At 37.2% G+C, this 12,837-nt stretch overlaps 1 protein-coding gene across 1 annotated transcript in view; it reads left to right on the top strand.

Moving 5' to 3' along the window:
- NELL2 (neural EGFL like 2) overlaps positions 1–12,837 on the top strand; it is a 140,431-nt gene that overhangs the window by 72,933 nt on the left and 54,661 nt on the right. Inside the window, exon 13 of the mRNA XM_031589561.2 lies at positions 8,840–8,965. Within this exon, the coding sequence (XP_031445421.2) occupies positions 8,840–8,965 (126 nt within the window). The remainder of the gene's footprint in view (positions 1–8,839; positions 8,966–12,837) is intronic.

Here is a 12,837-nt window from a genome sequence, read left to right as displayed (position 1 = left end):
TAGACTGAGTGACTTTGTCTACATTTGAGAATTTTATCAGTTTTATTGATAATTTTCTCTTGAAGGGAGACTCGAGAGTTTTCAGTGTAAAGATCTGCATTTGAATAAGCTGCCTTGATTTGAATAATCCTTGGCTGAAGGAAGTGAGGAGTCTTAGAGGATGAACCATCTCTTTCCAGAGTAGGTGTCCTAAGTAGGTCAGAAACAACACTTGGTTGGACCTCATCAGGATGTTCTCATCAAATTGAAGTAGGATACGTGTTCAATCATATTGGCCAACTGCAGTAATCAGTGGGAATGTACTATTGAAAAGAAAATAAGTAAATCAGATGAAGACATCTGAAATGCAGATAAAGCCCTGAGTATTTAAATATATTACTTTAAATCTTGTGAGTAGTCAATGCTGTGCTATTTGTTAGCTTTGCTGTCTTTACAGTATGCACAATATTCTTTTGGTGAGAGCCCTATTTAGGAACTCTGTAGTACTGTTCTGCTAAGATGAGAAACTTACCGAACTTCTCTCTTCTAACCTAAATTCTTATTTATTTATTTATTTTTCGCAAGTGAGCTGTGGCAATAGTATCATGATATATTAAAAAAATAGTTTCTCATCTGCATTAACTGGTAGTATTTTAATCATTTCCTTGTCGTTTTGAGTTGTGTTGAAAAGCTAATAAAGTAGATAGAAATGCTTCCATTCCAGGGAGGCAGAATGTTCCTCTCAAATCCCTATTAAAAAGCAATTAAAGTATTTATATTAAACATAAAATATTCATATTAAGCAGTTAATGTATTATCAATTATTAATATTTTTTTCTTAGCGAAGGCAGAAGATGCCAACTTATTTCCATCATTATGTAACTGAGAAATCTACATGTGAAGAATTTTCAGGCCAATTCTGATGTGTCTGTGTGGCTTATCTGCCACGGCTCTTATTCAGGAAGACGATAAAACATTCCTAACTTAGGACATAATGGAAATATACCTTACACTGGTGCATAAAGCATAGTATTTACTTGTGTACAGGTAGTCCCACTGCCTGTAACAATAGCAAAGTTTCTACATTTACAGTTTGCAGGAGGTGATTCAGTGTTATTTGATTTTAGTTACTTCTATGGGAAGGATGTTCAGACTGATTCTATCATCCACCCATAGCCAAGATTGACAATGGTGTTACTAAGAAAAAAAACCACCTGAAACATCTTTCAAAGGGATTTTTGTAGAATCTCTTATAAACTCATACACTTCCAGTACTTGGTAAAGAGAGATTTTCTCTTACTGAAGATAACCATTTTCACCTTGCAATAAAGACATAGGTTGTATTTTTTTGTAAAGAGAAATGAAGGCGAACATTTTCATAAGAAGTGTTTAAATTTGCAATCTAAACAAAAGAGAAAAGAAAGTGAAACTTTAATGTTGTCCTTGTTTACCTTTACCTCCAGAATTCACCTGTAGCTGGGAGATGTCTACTGGAAGAGTTAGATGCTTCCACTGTGCTCAAGAGTACAAAAATCCTTATGTAACTTTTCTGTCCTCAGTTTATATGTGCAATATGTCTTATGATATGTAGAGGCTGGATCCCTATGAGCTGTAACAAATGTATAAAGATGCTAGACATTAAACCAGAGTGAATTTAAAATACAGACTTTTATAAACCATGCAGAGCAATAACAGCCACAGTGATTATATCTGTTATGATACTCCAGCTATTTGGGCATCATTTGAGAGATGAGTTGTGATACTGACATTTATTTTTGTAGAATAGACAGTATTTTACTGAATAGCTTATGGGAATATGCTACATCCTGCCCCAACATCAAATGCAGTTTAACCAATCCACATAGTCCCTTACCATAGATACTACCCTATATACATTTGTCTTTTTTCTGTTGATGGGTTTTAAGATACGCACATGGTACAGCCTGATATATACCAGTAGTTTATTCATAAAAATATTACCACTCTTCATTCTTTTTCAGAATAGTGGAAAACAAAAGCATTAGGAGAATTCTTGAAATTCACAGTTGAAAATGATGAGATGCTGTCATATTTTTAGAAAGAAAAATGATTTGTTTAGCGGTTGAAATTGATAGATCTATATCAAACACACCATACTGCTGAAGGGAAATGGATCATGAGCTGTAGTTTCAGTAACTTGCTCTGATTTCTGGAATTCACTAATTAATCATATGCAACATCATTTTTATTCTCAGTGTGCAGCTACATCAGACTAGTTATTTGGTGCCTAAGGAGAGCCCCCGGGTTGCTTTCATGTCTGACAGATAGCTATATATAATTACTTGTTTTATCATGTATACACTGCCATATGAATTAATTATAAGAAATAAAATAGTAAGTAGATACAGATTGCCAAGTAAAACATTACATGATGGCAGACAATATTTGTTTTCAAAAATTTCCTGTGATATATATTTTTAAAATGTATAATGTCTGTGGAGTCCAGCAATGTTTTCATGAGGCTGAAACGAAGACTGCATTATCTACCAAGAGTCTGACTTGCACTGGAAGCTGTTGAGCACTATCTGCTACTGCATGTTTAACAAGGACAGTTTTTTTCTCAACAGTCTGTCTTCTCTTTCAAAAACTGGGGCAAAGTGAAATAAAAACAAGTCTTTGTACTGTTGAAAATCATATTTCTGAAATGCTGTAATGTTGTATTGTATCCTTTCAAAGCTATCTAGAGCTTCTGTCAAGGACTGTAGACCTTGAGTGACTTTGACTTTATTTTAAGCATATTTTCAATTCTAATAGCCTGCTCTCAAGCTGCAGGAGTCAGGCAGAAAAATTATGGACTTCAGCAAGGATCAGAGATTTAAAATAATGTGAAGGGAAGATCACCAGGATGTGTACCATGTGTGGATGTGTGTATGTTAAGTATGCAGTTTAAGTGAGGGTAAGAAAAGAGCACACTGTATATGAGAATCCAATACTTAGAATTTATTTTTAGTCTAATTGATGCTTTAGCAGTCTAGTCAAGCTAAAACAACCTCTTATTAGTTCAATTACAAGAGTGCTAACGCTTATAATCCAACTCACTCGGTTTCTCTTAAGATCCATTAATAATTCAATAAAAATCAATAGACACAAGTAGCTGCCCATTTCCTCTAATGTTAAGCTCTTACCCTCTCTATACATCATTACAGTGAGACAGTGGCCCAGGTTCTTTGCTGGAAGCAGAGCAATGTGGATGGTGGAAGTTGTTTTTTCATTTTTTTTTTTTCATGCATACTTAAAGGTTTTTTAATATATTTGAACTGAATACATATGGCACGTTTTTTGCAGTTGATTCACAAGAAGAGCTGTATTGTGACTCAGGTCCTGGTTCTTCCCTCTTTTAAAGGAACTGTAAAAAAGTAAGTCTAAAAATTTTTAAAAAAGGAACAAAAAAAGAAAGCCAGAAGTCAGAAAGCGTACGCATAATCGCTGAGTAATTTTGCTAGGCTTTTACTGTATGTTGGTAACGTTAAACTGGTTTGGTACAAGGCTGTGTATTTGAGGGGAAGAAAGACTCAGAAATTATCTACAAGGTGTGAGATGACAGCTACGTCAGTGCAGTCAGATGGGATAAATAATGTGGGAGATTGTGAGAAAATACACAGTTTTGACTGAAGTGGAATATGTCAAATGGAAACTCTGCTGTGGTGGATATGGTAGAGCAAAGCAAAACAAAAGAGGAGCAATAGATTTGTGACTCACTATAGAAAGAGTGGTAGTTAAAGCTTCGGTTTGCCTGATGATGGAGAGTCTAAGAAGAATGGTGGGAGGAGAAGAAGCAAAGGCTTTGCCAAAGCCCTGAGGTGTTTTGTTTGCTTAGACTGCAGGTGAGAAATGGTATATAAAGGAAGAGAATAGCGTGAAAAACAAAGCATGCAAGATATGGTGATTTTTGCTGAAAGTGAAGGGAACTTGGATAGAATAGGAGTCTGGAAGTACTGTTGGGGAACTGGGAGAGACCCTAGTAAGAACATTTTTATGGGAGCAATGGAATGGGGAGTTTTAAACTTGAACAAGATGAAAGAGTGTGAGAATGAGTTGGTATGTTTGGAGGTAAAAAGAAGAAAACAAGTACTTTTACAGGTGAGCGAGCTAATGGGAACTTGCTTTAAAGTTAGGGAAGCCTATTCTGTCTCTTTTAAGGGGAAGCTGGGGAGGGATGGGCTGAAATCAGGAGGAGAGAGAACACAATGAAGATTGAGACAGGACAGAAGTTACTCAGACAGGTGAAAGGTGCCAGAGAAGCTGGTAGAAAGACCTGTTGTCAATGGAGGGAAGACAAAGAGAGAGGAAAATGACAACTTTTGTTCTTTCTTGCAGGAGAGGTTGTGTTGATTTTGATTCTGCATTTTCTCTGGCAGTGGTTGCTATTGGTTGCTTACTGTTCATTTCCTCTTTTGTCCTCTCTTACTGGGTGACTAACATCTACTGATCTTCTGATGCCCTTTTCCTAGGTCAGGGAACAGATTCTATTTCTATGAGAGTAGTGATAAAAATAATAGTCTAAAGTCTGTTTGCAGAGACTGTCATTACTGGCATCCATCCTTACTGGCATCCATTCTTGGAATTCTTAGCAGAGGGGTCTCAACCTCACAGGAAAGGTGAGCAAATGATGCCCTTGCACTTATCAGTGTGGACTTCAGGTCAGCATGGAGGCTTGCTGATGAATTTACATGAGAAAGGTGGAAAAACTTTGCCCTGCTCCACAGGTAAATGTAGAGTTTCCCATTTTATGGGCTATCAAGATGGAGCCTTTTATAACAGAAAAAGTTTTTCTGTTTTTAAATTTTAATTGGATGTCTAATCTACTCTCCTCTCATGTTCAGTGTACTTTTTGATGCACTTAGGAAACACATTTTTATAAATACAACTCCTAATGCTCCTGTTTGCTCTCCTCCTATGTACTTAATACTATCTGTTGCAAAAATCCTGCAAGAGCTTCTCCCTGCCAACCAGGTGCCTCTGTAAGTGTGACCAAGGAGATCCTTTATGCTAGATAACCGGTGAATTTTAAAGGAAATGGCTAGAGGCAAGACATCTATAAAGGATCCTCAATTCTGGAAGCAGATTTCTCTCTTCACTTTCCAGCACAGATTTACTGATTTAGTACCAGTCTCATTTGTTCTGGCAGGCTTTTGGGATATATAAGGGTAATGATGGATGGTGAGGCCTAAGGAGAATCTTTGTTTGTTGGCTTTGGTCAGCAATGATTTATAGATTACAGATCAAGTTCTTTTCTTAATAATGGGATTGGTAAACATACTGGGATTTTAATTCTAGGGAAGCAAACTTATTGGGTACAGGAGTAAGGGGGGATAAGGAAAATTTTCCTGGATTGTGTATTTTGTATAAATTTTGTGACTGCGGGGGGTAAAGAAAAAAAAAACTTTCCTTTGGTTTTAAAGTTTTTGCAACTATAAATAAATAATTGAAGTGCAGATTTTAAATACCTCTGCACTAACCAATTTTCCCAGATATTCCTCTTTCACCTACTCCACTGGCAACAGAGCAGATTGACAATCTCCATGACTGTGTTGTTGTCAGTACATCTCAGCTGGTGGCTCAGCATCACATCACAGACTGAGGACACACAAGCCTTTATAGTTGGGTTTTTAGAAGCATCGGTGTGGTGCATTCATCCTATTGAACTGCTGGACTTAAAGATCTTATTGGCTAAGCAGTAGACATTAATGGGCATTAATATCCTAACAAGGCTTTTGGCAAGGTAAATTAAGATAAATGTTGTAGGCTTTTATAGATACAGAAATACATCAGGTTTCTGTTGTATTAGTGCATTTGTATCTCAGGGTGAACAAAAGGCTAAACTGGTGTTTCAACCAGTAACAGGATGAAAAGGCTTCTATTTTGGAAGTCTTAAGAGAACAGGTACTGGATTCTTTCTTCACCCCAGTTCAATCTTCTTCAATCTATCTACCTTAACCAAATATATACAAAGCTAACATATAAAGTTCTAAAGGGGGAATGGAAGTGCATGTTTTTGTTGTCTATTTATTTATTTATTTATTTATTTTGTAACAAGACATTTGATCACTGCTTTATTCTTTTTGTATTAATTATCTTTTGTGTCCGCTGGCAGTGTAATTTAGTGTAAACTTGCAAACTATTCCTAAAAGCAACTTCTTACCGGGTGTGTGTCCATGATGTGGAACAATGGATTTTAACACTTGCTTAGGGTGTTTTAGTGCCAATGTAAGATAATAAAGAAGTAGTAGCAGTAATACTCCTATTTTCTATAGGTGCTATGAGAGCTGGCAGGGAAACTGTTTTGTTTTCTGGTGAGCTTTAAAAATCAGTTTGAAAAATAAATCAGCTTGGTTTGAATGAAGCACTTCAATCCAAAGTCAACCTGATCATTTTGTTGTTGTTGTTATAACAAGTGAATAAGCAAGGCTTTGAGATAAATCCAACTATAAATAAAACATTTTGCAAAACCTCAATATGTGGTATGTTGGCAAAATGAAAGCTTTTATTTAGAACACTTCCAAACTAGGAGGTTTGAATCATTAGCATTTTTGGTCTCCTGTGGCTTTTTACCCAGCAAAGCAATCATTAATGCAGCTCGCAGAAAGTCCTATTTAATGTTTTTGAGGCTTTGGATCTTTAAGTAGAATTTTCCACTGGTGTCAAAGCTGGCTCATAGGCAGTCTGTTGAATCAAAGAACATAAGGCCTCTAATTACTCGAAGACTGATGTTGTTACTTAAATATAAATCAACACCATTAATTTAATATGGAGTTGTGAACTAGGAATGTGAAAGCCACGAGCTGCATCATCTGTGGGAGTTGCTGAGGCATGTGCTGTAGCTTCTGACTGCTTTTGTGAACCCTACATCTACATTTCTGCAGCACACCTGTATCTACTTCAGCAGTTTGTGCCACTTCCCACTTTCTGTGCAAAGCAGCTCCGGTGTGGAAGCCTTGTGATAGCTTCACTTTTTTTTCACTTTCTTTGGTGATTTGCACAAAATGCATTGCCTCATTATGCTCAGTGTGCTCACTCTAAGTGCACATTTATTTTTGTATTTATGTATGTATGTGAAAATGACAAGTGCTTTTCCAAATCGGTGCCCATATGTGCATGATTCTTCTGTGCCTGCAGAGCTTACAGGGAAAGGAAGGAAAACAGCTGAAGTTTATTGGCTGTGAATCTCTTGGGAACTGAATTTGTGAAAAAATAGCCTGAGTTCACCCCACTGAGCACTTAGAATTGTTAACGTCATGATTTTAGTTATATGTTGCCAGCTTCTCCAGCAAAGTCCCCAGGACATTTGCACTGGGCAGAGAAACTGGGACCTTATCTGCTGGGAAAAACACAAGTGTTCTTCAAAGCTGAATGAAACTGAAAATGATTACAGGATCACTTGTAGTCAATGAGTCAATGTGTCACATGGTTTTGTACTGAAAAGCAAATTTTCTTGTGGAAATGTAAAGGGAAAAGCAGTCAATGAGTACATTGAGAGAATACCCATTGATTTTAAAAGGCTGGGAACAGAAGGAATATTTGGAAGGAAAGCATATGACCTAAACAGGAGAAAAGTACAGGAGTTAATATTGTTGACATTCAGGAAGGCAGCTTTGATTTGAGTTCATATATCCAACCTATTGCTTTGAACTGTCATCAAACTCTGGAACACCACAGTGTTCCCCAGCTGGAGATTTTATTTTCAAATCTGAAAGCTATAAACAGCATTGAAAACAGGGATCAAATTAAAACTGATGAGTAGGAAAAAAAACACGGCCAACAATCCACCCCTTTGATTTGTGACATACTTTTCTAGCAAGATTCAGTGGCACATTGCAAGACAATTTAACTAGATGTACAGAGCATGTTAATAATGCTGTCTTTATCATTGCTATTATGGGAACAGCATGCTACTAATCGCTTCCAAATTAATATTGCTTTAATTCTTTGCTGCATAAAAATAGTGTGCAGAAGGTGCTTTGTTACTTTTGGTGCTTTCTCAGTCTTACCACTGAAGTATAGTGTAGCACCAGAAATAGGTGCAGCCAAAGTGAGTATCCAAACCAATTACGTTTTGACGTCCATATTTACAGTGACTGATGTCTGGAGTTTCCTCTATACCTTAATGCTGCTGCAGGTATTCCATTCCAACAAGTATTTTTATCAAGTTGCATTTTTTTCCCTCAAGAGCACGTGTCTATATAAACCACATTCTCACATGTTCTTTTCAGGTATGGTGTGTGTATGTATATCTGTGTATTTATGTATTCACACACATTTCTATTTAAGAAAATATGAAAATATTTAAAGTTACCAATTGCCTACTTCATAGCTCTAAGATAAACTTCTAATAAGCTCTGGTGTCTTTTCAGAACTTATCGTGTTCCTTACAGGTCCTTCCCAAACAGCAGTGCCTGTTAGCTCCAAGGAGCATGGTGTACATAGTAGTGTGTTTCTGTACTGGTGCCTGCAGGTGACTACAGGAATACAGTGACGGATGCCACTGCAGTGCTGAGGCAGTTGTTCTCCTGTTTTGGGCCTCCAGTTATTTTTTCTGTTCTTCTTTAAACCACAGAAATAGCAGAATACGCACTTCAAAAGGACTCAAGAAAGATCCAAGCCACTGTAATCTCCTTTGTAACTCCACTAACAGCTGTTCGCAGAAGGCTCATGCTGCTCCTGTTGTTTGAACACTTCAAGGAGTTGTTTAAAAGTGGAAAGCAAAAAACTTTCCAAAATGCATTGCTTTTCAAGGAACGCATTATTTTCTGGAGTGGGGTATGGAATTATTTTAAAGAACGCAATAGAAATGGACTTATCTTCCTCTTTATCCTGTTCACAGATATTGATGAGTGTGCTGAGGGGCAGCACTACTGTCGGGAGAACACCATGTGTGTAAATACACCAGGATCCTTCATGTGCATCTGCAAAACAGGATACATCCGCATTGATGACTATTCATGTACAGGTGAGAGGGATATGCTTGCAAAATGAAATAGCAGGATGATGGCGTCTAGGAGCACTGATACGTTTCTTCTAAAGTTAATCTTTGTTAGGTTTACAAAACGTCTACGTGAAACATTAAACAAAATAAAATAATGACAAGGATATGGTGTGGGATAGCTATTACTTTCTTACAGATTTTGTATGTTGCACTGTTTGCCTGGAATTGTAAAGAAGTTGGATTTGTCTCACATCTGCATGGATTTGGGTGCTGATAGAAAGGTGAAGGGAGGAGGATGAAAAACAAGAGACCAAAAGTAGCGCTGGGGAGTACTGTTTCCATGTGATACCAGTACAACTCCACTTGAAGACAAATGATGCTTCTTCAGACTTCTGATGGAGATAAATGTAGATGTTAGATTAGATGCACATTAGATGTTGGCGTTCCCTTGTTTTTTAAATTTGCTGAGACCTGGGCAATTCTCCAGCCAAATGCCTTGAGTTTGGAGGGCAGGAGCTCAGTGAGCTTTGTGCTGCTGGGTGTGATTTTCTGTCTCATTTCTGCAGCTTGCATTCAGGTTCTGCTGACACCAGAAGCTCCAGTGGAAGTGCGTTCATGTTGACTTTCACTTGTTCTAGTTTTCTTTTATTGCAAGTTATTTCAGGGTTATGGAATGAAAACTGAACTTTTAAAACTGTCTTCCACAGCCAATCTGTTTGTGAATGACCAAGTTATGGGCTGCTGGTAGCAGGTCTTTCCTGCAGCAGCCAGTGTGTTTCTCATAACTCTCTCATGTTTTCCACATTCTTAGCTGACTGGAACTATTGCTTTACTACCTGCTCAGTGTGAACCATGAGATTATTTTAGGACTGCCTTTATTAAAATCACCATGATACTTTTTCTACTTTGGTTCTCCTAATTTGCCATTCTAATTGAACTCTACAAGTGGTGAACCATGGTAAACAACTTCAGAGGAGCATTTGGTGCCTATAAATATAGAAAATGTATTTCTCAATGTTCTGAACACTATATTCCTCTTATTTGCTGAAATGTGTTGTTATGAAGTTCAGTGCAGTTCAAGAACTCTAGACAATCCAGTGTGTGGAAAACCTGTTAGAAATCCATTGCATATCTTCCATTCCGAATGGAGGTAGGCTTTTTATTTTTAAATAATAGTTTCTATTGGAATCAGCCTGATGGCTGATGAGATGAATGATTTCTCCTCCACACTTTCTGTGATCAAGCAGAATAAGCTAATGCAAAAGGAAGTGAGGTAGTAGATGAAATAGGTTTGTTATGTTTCAAATCTTGAGTCTCTTTAGGCTAGATGAACCTTAAGTCTGAGAAATGCCACTTGCTGTGATGTGAAAACCAGAGTTTCTCTGGAGTTAAATTATAGGGTTCTGGATACTGAGAGGCAACCATGAGGAATGTTATGTCCACTGAGTTGTCGAATTTCCAATAGTGGCAGGCTAAGATAGTTAATCTGTATGCCACAAAATAAATTGATTTTTACTGGTTCTACCTCCAGTAGAGGTGTTCATCTGTTAGTGACTACATAGAGTTGTGAGAATCTTGCATGACATTTTCATCAAACAACAATAAGCAAAAGGTCAATTATGTTTTAAAAATTGAGTGAAACGTGGGAGATTTTTCAAGTCACTTGGTTTGGTCAGTAGAAGGCATTCTGTGCTTGTTTTAGTCTGCATAAATAGTGTTGAGGACATTTACACTACAGTGTTGGGGCAAGTGGCAAGTGTCCGTATTTGTATGTGAGGCTGCCATGATTTTTTCACCCTTCAGCATATCCTTTGCTGATTTTTGCCTCCTATTAAAGCCCCAGATGTATGAGACTTTTGTGTGCACCCATTTGCCCAAATATAAATCTGAGGTAAAGTGAAGACAAATAGTGAGTGCGTGTTGCTGTGGCTTTGACATAGAGTCTGTAAAATTTTTAATCTACTAGATTGCTTAAGATTGTCTTTGCTGAAGAAATTTATTATGTATGAGGACCTCCATTTAATAAAAACAATGAGTACAGGACATTACATGTTAATAAATCCATGCAAAATGGTAATGGGAAGGAGTTTATGATGATAATGGTAGTACTTTTCTGTCCTATGAACAGTTTAATAGCTTCATTTTGGATATAACTGACTTTTCATAAGCAGTGTTTATTCCTGCAGCAAACAGTTTACCAGGAAATCTCATTATGCTTCATTCTTTTTTTCCCCCTTGTTTATCTTTATTTTTAACTGAAGCCTTACTGGCGTCCTGTTAACTTGAGACTAGAGAAAGAAAAGCATTTTCCAAACAGGTTCTGTTTAGAGAATCAAGGTGGTAAAGTATATTATGGATCTCAACCCACATCACTCACATTTGCTCTGTGTAAGTCCATCAGTCTCATACTGCATTTTATGACTGTAGAAAGCAGCAACTTTGCCACTTCTAGATTTCAGATCCAGATTGTCTGTGTCCAGCACACCTCCCTGTGCACTGTGAGCTCATGGCACCTGGAGATCATTCTGGTTAAGCTTCACATTTTTGCCATGCTGGTGGTAGTTCCTAAAGTTAAGGACATAAACCAAGCCTTTTTATCTGGCAGAATAGCTAAACAGTAAGGAGAAAAAAAAATCATAATAGACCAAAAAGACAGATTTGCAAATTAAGGAGATATTTTTCAAAAATTTTGGAAGAGTGCCCTATTTAACTTAGTGTATTTATGAAATTAAGACTATGCACTATCCTAACAATATTTTTCTGGGTTTTTTATTCGATTCGTCAGGTTTACTGTAGAAGCTGCACTGGATAGTTGATGTTGGTACAAAACTCTGATGTTTACATCTGGTAAAAATGAAAAGTGGAAAAGATGTCTGTAAAAGGAATAGAATTTTAAAACCTATTCAAACACTGATATGCAAAATATCTTTATGTTCATACCATCATATATCTTTTGTTTTATGTAATTCATGCAGAAGGTGTTGTAGGATATGACATCTGCATTGCTCCTTTCTGTTTTCCTTGAAATACCTGAAAGCATCAGCTTTGATATCATCAGCTATCAGCTGCTATGGAAGGGTGTATAAGGATGCCTGATGTCAGCTACCCATGAGAACTATGCTGTAGAAACCTCACACAGATGTCTCTTATATGCAAAGTCAGTCCTGCATGTCCTAGGGATCCCTTGGTACTACAAGCATACTGCAAGCATTTACAAAGAGCCCAGGCTCAAAGATTTGAGTTGATGTGGTTGCATAAATATATAGTTCTGTTCAAATGTATCAGTGCTTGTGTACAGAAACTCCAAAGCATTTTGACATTTTCCAGTGTTTGCAACTAAACTCTCTTCCACAGAATTTAAAGTTTTTGGCAAGTCTCTATTTGCCATCCTGACAATTCCAGGTTTAACTTGCTGGCTGAAGGAGACGGATTTTTAATCCTGTTCAGGAAAAACAAGACTAGAGCAAACAACTGCCTCTGTGTGCTACTAAATGTTTGATTTTTAAAATATATTTCAGATCACACTGTTCCTTGTAATACTGTGTAATCAAACCCAATTGTGTAAATGTAGCTGTGCATAAAATATCTGGCTTGCTGCAAGCTGGACCTAAGATCTGCTAGCACATCATTGGGAATGTTATTAAGTAGGAAGAAGAGATTTTTAGCTTAGAATTAATGTGTCGTTGTGCGCACAGGATTGCTGAAGCACAGGAAGATATTGAAAAGATACAGCTGAACCTTGATGAGGCAGGCTGTGATGTTCTCACAGCTTGCTGGCAGACTAACGTGGTGCCTTATTGTTCCACTCTGATGCACACATGCTTACATATGTAATTTATCAGTCATTGATCGAAATGGAAGAGAGATGTAAAATCAGTGGTATTTAAGGTTTTTTC

The sequence above is a fragment of the Phasianus colchicus genome, chromosome 1 (assembly GCF_987193195.1).
Source record: "Phasianus colchicus chromosome 1, bPhaCol1.hap1.1, whole genome shotgun sequence".
Classification (NCBI taxonomy): domain Eukaryota; kingdom Metazoa; phylum Chordata; class Aves; order Galliformes; family Phasianidae; genus Phasianus; species Phasianus colchicus.
This window is presented reverse-complemented; position numbering and strand designations above follow the sequence as displayed.